This window comes from Hippocampus comes, unplaced genomic scaffold (genome assembly GCF_001891065.2).
Source record: "Hippocampus comes isolate QL1 unplaced genomic scaffold, H_comes_QL1_v1.1 scaffold84, whole genome shotgun sequence".
NCBI lineage: Eukaryota > Metazoa > Chordata > Actinopteri > Syngnathiformes > Syngnathidae > Hippocampus > Hippocampus comes.
The window spans coordinates 692,536-705,031 of NW_017805144.1; the positions used below are offsets into that span (position 1 = coordinate 692,536).

A 12,496-nucleotide genomic window follows, 5' to 3' on the forward strand; every position below is an offset into this window, starting at 1 on the left:
ATATGTTTTATGTAAAAATATCAATAAAGTGCACAAACTCAGCAGTACACGCCTTCGATTGCCATATGTTTAGCATCAAAAATCGGCTGAAATGTCATCCTGTCTACTCAAAACACCCCAGCATTCAGAAATTGCACTTTACCAAGGAGATCAATAAAATCTTGTTTCAGGATCTCCGATTGCTGCTTCACAACACTCAGGGCTCCTTTGTGTATGATAACAGATCTCATTCAAGCGATTTTGATTTTCTCAGAGATATCTGACACGGTGTCATTGGTAACATATAGCACTTCGGTGTTCTGACTGCAAACCTGTTTTGCATAATTTGCAGACATGTCATACTATGCAGCAAGATGAACGGAAGTTCTGACATGGCAGACTTTCGTCGTCATCATTGAGTATGTCACACTCCATGGATTATGACATGTCTGAAAACTCAAAATTGGATACGAGACTCTATGCTTGAGACATGCCTGATGGCTCAAAATGGGGCTACATTTGTGCAGTCTGACATGGGTTTTACGGCATCTCTGATTGGCTAGGCCTGGCAGTTAATTTATTACACGAAATACAATAATGGAAAATAATAGGCACATTTACGTGTGAAAAGCCATGGTAATTAAACGATATTTTTTCAATATTTGAATAAAATCTCACCCCTTTACTGGGTCAACAAGCACACGATAAATCCACAAGATCCATGTGGACTATAATAGTCATATGGTGAAATAGAGCGTAAGCAGCGAGCACAACAAAAATTCCTTGTTAATATCTAATGGTGAACCCGTCGATGCGTTTCATTCTGTTCATTATCTGCAATCGAACACGGGTTTTAGCAACCAGTAAAGCGTTCTAAAAACAGATCGAAAAAGCTTTTACTTTGTAAAACAGAAACCACAGGAAGTGTCCTTTTCCGATCGACGTCAACTTGGTCTGTACTAAAATCGACCAGACGGTGATGGAAAGAAAGGAGGGATGCCAAGAAAAGGAAAGGGTGGGAGAGAGAAGCGGAAAGCGCGACAGAAGAATTTGGCACCACAGAGAATTGGACAGTTATAAAATTGTGATCATCTGAAACACGATTTTTGGTTATTTGACGCGGGGTTACATTTGCCCAAAATTGAGCGGCTCCTATTGCTGCTGCTGCTGCTGCTGCTGCTGCTGCCATTGGCAGACATCGGTGGGGTTCAAGGTAAGTAAATAAACGCCATGCCTCCATGCATACGCCTTCATCTTATTTATAACGTCCAAAGCCCACATTTTGCACCAGCGAAGGTGCACTAGGAGAATCTGAAATGTGCTGAGTTTGACGCAGTAGCGTCACAACTCGGGCAGAACCTTCACAGCATTAGTTTTTTTTTCCTCAGTAAAAACGCGTTTATGGTCCAATGGATGTTGCTGAACGCCGTTTCAAACTTAAAAAAAAAACAGTTAATGCATGCATGCGCACACAGACAATGCAGATCAGCTAAATGTAACGTCTCCAATTGAGAAACCTGATTGATGGGACATGAGTCATTATACGTACAGTAATAATTTGCCGTTATTTTCTATTAATAACTCTGGTGGAGAACTATTTGGCAGATTTTAATGAACTAAGGTTATTTATGCCGAAGCACGTTTGGGGACTAATTATCTTCCGCTTTAAGTCAGTTTTCAGCAGGTCATGATCATTCTTGTCATGCTATCATATTTATTTACAGGTCATTCCATCTAATATCAGCTTGGCCGTTTTTTGAGTGGCTCCCATTATTAATTTTATTACAGTTCTTAAAACAACAACAACAACAACAACAAAATAAAAGACCCAAGACTTCAAGCCAACAATACAAAAATGTTAGAAACTCACGGACTCTGTTAATTTGATGTAATCTTTAATCTCTATTGTTGACAAAATCCTATTCTTAAACTGTGGTTATTTGTGAGCCACCCTTAATGTCTTGATTAATACAGGTGTCCACCACTAATAAGTTGGGGAACACACATTCTACATGTTTTCACTTTGATGTCTGCTCATAAGTTGAAAATTCTTGAAATCAAACAATTCACTTAGTTTGACATTTGGCACTCTATTTGGAAAAACAATATATCACACTTGTTTTATCTTTGTTACAATTTTGTATCATAAATATGATGATTTGACAAATATTTTTGCATTAATCAGCAATAAATACAGAGCTGAACAAAGGCATGAATCAACTAAGCACATGCTTAGGGCCAAGAGACCACAAAGCGAACCTCAAGATTAATTAACATTCACAAAGGTTCATGACTGGAGAGGCTTTCTCCTCTGGAGTCAGAAATAAAAGTACTGTAATTTTTGGACTACAGCGCACACTTGCTGAATTAATTTGGACATATATTCAGAGATGAAAGTCCTCCGGATTTTCCCGGAATTCCGGGTTTTTCAAATTTTTATGAAAATTTCTCTGGAGAATTGAGGAAAATTTGCATAAAATTAATCCGGATATTAGTTGACAACATTGAACGAAGACGCGTTTGAGTTAGTTGTATTGCTTTCACGAGCGTAGCCATATTGAGGCACTAACACTAGTAACAGTAAAGAGATTTTTGTTTGTGTAATAACGACAGAAGACATGATGGCGTTTGACTAATGGTTTAGTAGAACGAATGGCAACTCGCAACAACAGTAGCAAGCGTCATTTTGCCTCTTGGGTTACACCATCTCAACTAGAATGTGGGGGATAGTCCCCAAAGAATTTTCGTCTCTTTATAAACACACCTGCTAAACCCCAGTGGAACGAATAAAAGACGCCGTGGACAAGACAGTTGTCGTAAAAAATATATTTGGCCAAAAAGGGAAAAACACAGATTGGCAGAAAATCGTTTCCGTCCGACTTCGAGTGTCGTCTCGGCGAACTTAGCTTAGCTGTTGTTGTGTGTGACGTCATTTGCGTCGACGCTGATTGGTTGAAATCAAAAGACGCGCTTGCGTACATGTTCGCGCTGAAGCACGCACATCAGAGAGCAGCGGACTATCTCCTGCTGAGGCTCGCTTAGCTTGAGTGGCGTCGCCACGACAGTAATACCCTCGCCTCGCATTCTCATGGCCTCGCCATATCTCGGAGATTTCGAAATTTCGGCCCGAACGGAAGCCACAAAGGGTACACGTGTGCGTAACAAAAGGAAGATTAATCATTGAATGTGGAGTATTTGAATAGCGTTTTGTGTAAACTAATTCATGCGTGATCGGCCAAGTGCGATATATATTTATTCCGGAATTTTCAGAAAAGTCCACTTTCATCTCTTGTTTTTTTTACAACTTTTGCTCTATTTACCTTACACACCAGTAGACGTTTTTCCCCCCCAAAACCTTTCTCAGTCTCTCTTGATGTCACACAAGGAAAATTAGAAGACGTACTTGTCCAGTCTTCCTCAACACACAGCACTGCAGTCTTTGGAAATCTATTTGTCACGTTTGTGAGACGGGCAGGGGATTTCGCTCCATGTCCAGAGTTGCCAGCGGAGGTGGAAATCGGTAGCCAAACAAACAACACAGATACGGGCATCACTTTGCAGAGATGACTATATTTATGGCACTCCTTCCCTTTGTTTATTCATTTCAACTCAAGATTCTTATTTTTGCTCTCAATTTCTCTCGAAACAGCTGTGCCCCGCTACGCACGCCAAACTTTCACATTTCTTTCTCTCCGCTGGCCTGCCCCTCTCTCATGCTTGCGCAATCCAACCACAAATGGCTGATGAGTAATCAGTCTGAGGGCGGAGTCAGGCAGTTTGGTACACAGTGGTTGAATCTCTTGGTGGCTTGAAACTTGTAAATCAAAATTCAAAATAAAATCGCATCACATTCAAAGCAGCAGGTTTGCAAAGCGTGGGAGAAAAAAAAGTAGTCCGGTATCATCCACAAAATACAGAATGAGCCCAAAATACAAGATCAAGCTTTATTTCAGTTTTGACCTTCATTAAAACATGTTTCAAATATCGTATTTTCCGCACTAAAAGGCGCAGCTGATAGCCTTCCATTTTCTTAAAAGCTCACAGCGCTCCTTAAAATCTGGTGCGCCTTGTTTATGGTCATTACGGTAATATGTCAACCCCAAAATTACTCCTTGCTAGAGACATGCTTACAACGCAGAGTTCAAACTTAAGGCGATCGGTTTCGCAGTTGAACACGGAAATAGAGCAGCGGCAAGAGAGTTCAACGTTAACGATTCAATGTTATAACTTGCTGTTGGTTAGGTGAACTGTGTCGCTGCTTTATTAAATAAGTTTTACTGACATCTGATCGTCGCTTTAAAAATCAGGGTTTAATGTAGTGTAGTGTTCTGTTGGCATTTCCTTGAGCGTAGCTCCATCTAGTGGATGCACTGTAGATTGCATCTTATAATGCGGTGCGTCCAATATCTGAAAACAATTACAAAATAGGCCATTCATTGAAGGTGCGCCTCATAATCCAGTGGACCTTTTAGTGTGGAAAATACGGTAATGTAAAAATGTATTTATTATTTGTTTTCAAAGCTTTTAATTACAAGTCAAGTGTTCCACACCCGTTTAATATTTCAATGGAAAGAAAAACAAAAGAATATTTCATATAAGTTCAAGTTCATTGTTGGGTTTTTGTTTTTTTTTCTTTTTAACTGCAGATCTCTCTGTCCCAATTATAAAATGACATAGGTGCCAAAAATTGCACGTCTGATGGGTCAAACAAACCAAGTTATGATGAATTTATTGGAGCCAAACACGTTACCTGAAAAAAATGAATGATAGAGCTTGCTCGGAACTCCCGGTTCAAGTCTCATGCCCACAAACAGCCGAGGCTTCCTCCTGTGGTTATGTATGTCAGTGCACTTGTTCTACGCATTGCGCCAATGGAGTGCAACACTGCCACATGCTGGCAGCGACACGGTGTATTCTGGACGTACAGTTTGAATCGCTTTTCTGGCTGGAAGAATGACTGTCACACTCATTCATTCAATATATTACACTGTTAGACATCAGAAGGTGCAGTACATCCATCCATCCGTTTTTAATCCTCGCGGGCATGCTGGAGCCTATCCCAGCTGCCTTTGGGCAGTGGATGGCATCCACCCTGAACTTGTTGCCAGCTAGTCACAGGGAATATACTGTATAGACAAACAACCATTCGTGCTCACAATCACAATCAGGGACAATTTTTGAGTGTTCAGTCAGCCTGTCATGCATGTTTTTGGAATGTGGGAGGAAACTAGAGTACTCGAAGAAAACCTACACAGGCATGGGGAAAGCATGCAAACTCCACACAGGGAGGCCGCAGCCGCAGTCGACCACCGTTTCATCCATGTGCAGTACATGTGACGTACTGCACGTAATTGGCAAAGTAGTGAGGAAACACCAAGGTTTACGATATCAGGCCAATAACTGCCTGCTTTAATTGAGGTGTGTGTGTTTGCTTGAAGCACAAAGGGAGCCATGACTCAGGTGACTCTCGCAGCTGCTGTTCCCATGCATTTGAACAGGAAATATGCAAATTCAGCTATTTTTTATGATGAAATCACTTCCATTCTTATTAGATAAATCTATGTAAAGCACAGACTATAGTACTAAAATATGGACGAAATGTAATTTAATACTAAATTGTTGTTTTTATAATCTTCACATGAAGGAGAAAGGAAAGAACACCAGGGGCTAGCAATGAGGCACTGCCTCCCTTGCCTACCCTGACCTCTAGTCCCTGGTATATATACATACGAAATATATGTGTATACATATGTATAGATAGATAGATAGATAGATCGATAGATACTGGGGGTGTGCATCTCTCCAATAAAAGAGCATTCGACCTCGATATATGTGGTGTGGTATGATTCAAGGACTGTACGTTTTAAAGTGGGATGATTCAGTTCGATTCGATCTGATCTTAGCTTTCAAATTGAAGCCAATGTTCCGTTTCTAATCAGTTTTTGTTACACCCCGAATATATACAGTACATCAGTGGAACTTCAAGTTACTCACTTAATAGTTGTCCATTTCTATTTAAATTCATTGGTTCGTCTGTGTGTGCCCTGCGATTGGCTGGCAACCAGTTCAGGGTGTCCCCTGCCGACTGCCCGCAGACGACTGGGATAGGCTGCAGCACCCCCCGCCATCCTTGTAAGGATAAGCGGATCGGAAAATGGATGGATAGATGGATTTTGGCAAACCGCTCCAAGGAAACTTTTCTTCTGTTCAAAAAAATTTCATAAAATGGGACACCGCATTATCCTTTAAAAATGAAAGGGGCCATTGATTGGGCTGAACATTGGCACTAATGTAATGTTTGTTTGTAAAAATGACATGTGATGCCAGAACTAAAATTCACCCCCCCAAAAATACTCAGTTGTGATTTAATGTGTTTTTTTTTTTTTTAATCACTACATTCAAGCATATCTTAATGACGGCTGTTATTTATGGGCGGGGACTGCTTTTTTTCACAATTGAAGGAAGGAGGCAAGCATTCCAGTACCGTTTTCTGGCTTGCTTTGCCACATTCTGTTGTCACCTAGTACAGTATCTGAAAACAGTGACTAATCATCACCAAAATTCATATGCACAGCTGAACTCATGTCCGCTGGCGATGTTGCTGAGCAGAATTGCGCGGTTTGAGAGGAGTTAGTAATTCACTTATTTCTCCAAAACAAACCTTTAAAAAATTGCATTGAAAATGTAACCTATTTTCATTTTCCTGATCAAAAGGTTTTGGAGTGAAAAATGGGTCTTCTTGGCCTGATGGTCCCTTTAATGTTTAAGATCATCAAATAAATGTAAATAGTTTAGGGTGTACCCAGCCTCTCGACCAGACAGCTGGGATAGGCACGAGCCCACGACCGGAGTGAGGATAAGAGAATGAATGGGTAGATGGATGACTCAAGTAAAAATCAAATGCTGTTTTGAAATGTTGATTTTATTTATAATGGGGGCGGGGGGGGGGGACTATTCACAGTTACCTGCTTCTACAGTTCCGTATTTTCCGCACTAAAAGGCGCACTGGATTATGAGGCGCACCTTCAATGAATGGCCTATTTTGTTATTGTTTTCATAAATTGCACTCACTGGACTATAAGGCGCAATCTACAGTGCCTCCACCAGATGGAGCTACAGGTACGTCTTTGTCCATCTCAGTGCATTCTCTTCTTCCTTAGACTTGAGAGGCGTTCATGACCGCCTCCAAAAAACGTAAATTAACAATTACTTCAACGAAACTACGAAAATTGAAAATGCAGTCATGCATCAAAACAGAAAATCATTAAAAAAATTCTATAGCCCCCCCGACAGAATTCATTTTGGCATTTCCTTGAGCGTAGCATTTCCTTTGTTGTGTACTGTATTCACAAACGAGGAAATCACAAAATAAATTCTGTAGTGGGGCTATACAATTTATTTTGTGATTTCCTCGCTTGATTTTCTGTTTTGATGAATTATTTTCAATTTTCGTAGTTCTATTGAAGGAATCGTCAATTTACATTTTTCCGAGGCGCTCATGAACGCCTCTCGAGTCGAACGGAAGAAGAGAAGGCATGGAGACGGACAAAGACATACCTGTATTTATTGCGACTGTGAAACCCATTAATAAAGTGTGCGTTTTAACAAAACAACACCACAGCTCTGCTTTTTTACTTATTTAATAAAGCAGCAACACAGTTCGCCGAACCAACAGCAAGTTATAACATTGTAAGCATGTCTCCAGCAAGAAGCCATCTTGGGGTCGACATATTACCGCAATGACCATACACAAGGCGAACCAGATTTTAAGGCGCGCCGTGAGCTTTTAAGAAAATGGAAGACTTTTCGGTGCTTCTTATAGTGCAAAAAATACAGTATTTATACCCCTAATCTTAAATCATGAATTACCCAAGTCTGATTCCCTCCAATCCTCTCCCATCAAGAAATGACTGAAATAGAACTTGACACAATCGCACCCACGTATAATACACATACACACATATTCATTTCTTGCATTCGACTAATATTTTTGTTCTCTTTTTAGGCATAAACGGGATCCACCGATGAGATAGTCAGAAGACTTACACGGCACCTAATCTCTTCATGAAGTGGATCAAGATGATGGAGCCTTTTTTGACCCTACTGGTCCTCAGCTCACTTACACTCAAAGCTTTTGGCAAGTTCATTCAATCACACACGTGCACATCCTGTTCACACACGCTTTTGTTCCAAATTTCTTGAATGTATGTTTTTGCATACATAGATAAAAGTCAATCGTCAGGGGTACATATGACTATGACAGGGAAAGCAAGGGATTTGGTTGACATGACCATTAGGAGAAAGGCGGCCCGGTGGTCCAGTGGTGAGCGCGTCGACCTCACAGTGCAGAGGTAACGTGTTCAATTCCAGCTCCGGCCTCCCTGTATGGAGTTTGCATGTTCGCCCCGGGCCTGCGTGGGTTTTCTCCGGGTACTCCTCCGACATGCATGGCAGGCTAATTGATTACTCAAAATTGTCCCTCGGTGTGAGTGTGAGCGTGGATGGTTGTTGGTCTCAGGGTGTCCCCCGCCTACTGCTCGAAGACAGCTGGGATAGGTTCCAGCACCCCCCGCGACCCTTATGAGGATAAGTGGATCGGAAAATGGATGGATGGAAATATTGTGAGTCCAGGAGACCAGGTGCAAAAGCAGTAAGGGGAGACGTTCAAGTTTCCTGTCATAGTCCCAACATTGAAAGTCCCCACTTTCTTGGTCGTTTGCAAACCACAACAATGATAGGGTTTCTGTTGGTGGGGCGTGCCTCCAATTTGGAGAATAAACTCAGGCTGGTCTGTCCTCACCAAGCCTTGTTGCATGAATTGATGAAGACTTTTCGGATGAGAGGGGAAATATCTTCTAAGACAAACAGAGCAGTCCAGTTGTGATTGATTCAATGCCCTGAGAAAGAAATGACCTGGATGAATGAGAATATCCACCAGCACATTTTCTCATCCAATAGTCAGTCAACAACCAAGGGATGAACATGTGGTTAAGGCTTCTTTAAACTGAATCCCTAACAAGCAAATGTACTGTACCCTGCATCAGGAGGCCAAAAGTCACTCGGTGAACTGATGAGAGCAAGACATGTCAAAAGAAGAAAGTACAAAAAAATGGGAGATGAGGAGCATCATGGTGTGGAGCTCGGGCTTTGAAAGCAATCAACATCCAGTGCAATTCCAGACTCGGGCAAATTATGTTAATGAAGATAAAATCATGCTTATTCAGTTTGCCCTTGGTAAATGTTAAATACTTGGGGATTTCTTTTTTTATTGTCATATATTCTAAAATAATCATTTATTTTAAAGGTTAATGTCGCACTGACAACTGTTTTCATATTGTTTCTTGAAAAGTAGTGCAATAAAAACACAGATGTTTTCCCAAACATGATAAATAATTGGGTTTATTATTTTGGCCATAATCATGCAGTACTACACCAAACTCACTGCGAGATCATTCATCATGTAGCAAGAAACACACTATCAGTTCAAAACAATTAGTTCATCCGGGGCATTAAGTGGAATGTTTTAGACTTAAACCTAATAGAGCACAGGTGTCAAAGTCAAGGCCCTGGGGCCAGATCCGGCCCACCACATCATTTTATGTGGCCCGCAAAAGCAATCCATGTGTCAACTTCCTTGATCCTTGCTAAAGTCTCGACTGAGATGTAAAATTGTGATTGTGTAATAAATAAGGTTGTCATTTTGTTCATTTTGTTACCCTGTTTACACTCACTTGAACAATAATCAAACAACAAACAAATATCGTAAATTCTGGGCTACAGACCGCACCTGATTAAGAGCCGCATGCTCAGATTTATGAAGAAAAATCAATTTTGTAATTATATGCGCCGCACCGTACTATAAACAGCTGGCCAATGGGTAGGCAGGGGTTTGCTTCTGCGTCCCTGCCGCCGGGAGCGCCTCCGGGTGAGGCCGCTGACGCGGTCCCCCGCTGAACCCCCCAGAAAAATAACATGCTTTTTCTCTCAAATATATTGTAAGAATCATTTGTTTCAGATGTACTGTAATTATTTTCTGTACAAAAATTAATATGGTGGTCAAAAAGTCTTTTTTCAAACTTGAGTCTTGAAAAAGAGAGGGTCGTCTTATAATCAGGGCCGTCTTATATTCGGGCCAATACGGTAAATATATCAAAGTGTAAACTTCATTCATGGATGGTATCCCCATAACATAGCCAAAAGCAGGCACGCCAGAACTCACTCGTCCGTATCCACGCCGTTTTTCACATATCCGCTCGTTTTCCACAGATGGTATTAGAGTTCACTGGCAAGTGAAGGTCATGTTGAAATTGGAGAAAAACGAATCATCCAGGACATTTTACTTTCTCTTTCCATTTACAAGACTGGCAAATTGCTCAACCATGACCCAAGATTTCCCAGAACACCGGACGTTGTGCAAAAGGACCAGGAGGAAACGCTAAACAATGACAGCCAGAAATGTTCCCAATGGCAGCAGGTAAACAGCTTCCAAGTGGTGATTCCGAGAAGTGATTTTTGTTTGGAAATAAAAGGCAACCTTGGTAATTTACGGCACAAGAGATTGAAAATGTCTGACAGTGCGTTTGCAAATGCAGAGTGACAGGTCTAATCTATTGGGGAGACGATGCTGAGAGTGAGTGTGACTCCACCTCACCTTTAAATCAGGAAGATCGGGAAACAAGGGATGAGCGCCCTGCGTCAGTGTTTTGGATACGGCACTGAGCACACGAGGTAGGTCGCATTTGCGAGAGTCTGCACCGATGTAAACCCTCTACACAAAAATGTAGAGGGTTGTTTGAAAAAAATGCAGACCGTAAAGTTTTTTTTCGACGTAGAAATTCTCAGTCGGTCGGGTTACCAGAAACACACTCCTTTTTTTTTCTACGCCTTACGGGCATCAGCTCGATTTCCTTCTTTAACTGCCAGAGTGATCGCTTTTAGGTTAAAAGCTGCATCATATGCTTTTCGTCTGGTATTCTCCATGTTGATCAGGGTTAGAAGAAAGACTGAAATAAGGAAGTTGTGATTACCGGTAATCATACAATTTCATTGGACCCCTGTGTACTACTCATTCATTTTATTGGTCGACTGTTGTCGAGTAACACATTCCCCCCCCGCTACGGCAAAAAGAGTGGAAGTTGTGATTAGTTATACAATCTCATTGGACCTCAGTGAAATACTCATTCATTTTATTGGTCCATGTTTTTCCCGCGATGGAAAAAAAAAAATTAAAAAGCCGCTTCATATTACACGCCGCAGTGTTGGAAGTGTGGAAAAAAAGTAGCGGCTTGTAATCCGGAATTTACAGTAGCTGTTTTTAAGATGCGTCACAAGGAAGCAGTGACAGGTTTGACCAAGGCTGAAGTGACAGCCGAAACTGTCAGCAAAGTAAGTTTTTCTCTTCACCAAAAGAGATTAATGTCATGAAAAAATAAACTTGAAACCTAAAACAGATAGTTGACTTGAGTGATGACAAAACTAGTAATCCATCAATTTGTGGTGTACAAGTAATAACACAATGAGATGATTACATTTACATTTATAGACATAACTCCAAAGTGGACCGCGACAAAACTCAGTTTGACACCCCTGCTTTATTTAAAGCATACTAAAAAAAGGAGACCAAATGGAGTAACTCATGCTGTGAAAGCTTGGGAAACCAACACTAGGGAATAATGTAAAAGTTTGGTGATGTTAGTGAATCACAGGCTGAATGCATCTCTTGCCTCATCCAGCTAATTACCATTTTAGGCCTAATTCTTATGTGCCTTAACAGGATTGTGAGACTTTTTTTCAATCAGTGTGTGTGTGTGTGTGTGTGTGTGTGTGTGTGTGTGTGTGTGTGTATGTGTGTGTGTGTGTGTGTGTGTGTGTGTGTGCGTGTGTGTGCGTGTGTGCATGTGTGTGTGCATCTATTTGCAGGTGGAGAAGTATGTGTCTCTGGTCATGATAGCGGGCCAGTCTTTGAAGAACAACCAAGCAGTTTAATTTACCCAGAAGGGCTGAGTGAAGGGGAGGTAGTTCTCAGCTGTCAGGCCAGGGCAAGTCCAGCTGCATCCTACAGGTGGGTAATACCGTTCCAGTCTAGCCGACAGTATTGTCTTGGTTTTGACTCATGTTCACCCTCAGTAATCTGCAGTTATGTAACCCCCAGTACGACTTCTTGCTGTTTGATTTCAGTGAAGAAATCTCCCAAGAACCATAATTAAAATGACCGATTTACCATACAGGGGGTCCTCGCGAGTGATGGGTATATTTTTGATACTACTACTCCAAATGATATTGCTTTTGTGGAATACTGTTGAAATTGGATTTTTTGCCAGTCATCATCATGGGCCAGGAAATCTTTGCAGTCCCAGAACACACGTTATCCATTGTATTGATAGATAAATGGCACAATCATCATTGGCATTTCAATCACAGTGTGATTATCTGTTTGTGCCTGATTGGGAGCACCGTCTGGTATGGCTAAAGAGGCCGATCCGGGAGTGACAGTCCCTGTTGCAGTGGATGCACCTGA

At 41.3% G+C, this 12,496-nt stretch overlaps 1 protein-coding gene across 2 annotated transcripts in view; it reads left to right on the forward strand.

Moving 5' to 3' along the window:
• The first annotated feature begins 922 nt into the window (after positions 1 to 922).
• Positions 923 to 12,496, forward strand: part of cntn2 (contactin 2) — a 45,698-nt gene continuing 34,124 nt past the window's right edge. Inside the window, exons 1-3 of one of the 2 annotated variants that reach the window (XM_019867687.1) lie at positions 923 to 1,192; positions 7,985 to 8,116; positions 11,899 to 12,040. In XM_019867687.1, coding sequence (XP_019723246.1) covers positions 8,044 to 8,116; positions 11,899 to 12,040 — 215 coding nt within the window. In that variant the 5' untranslated portion in view covers positions 923 to 1,192; positions 7,985 to 8,043. Of the gene's footprint in view, positions 1,193 to 7,984; positions 8,117 to 11,538; positions 12,041 to 12,496 lie in introns of those variants that run through there. The other variant, XM_019867686.1, reaches the window with a different exon arrangement.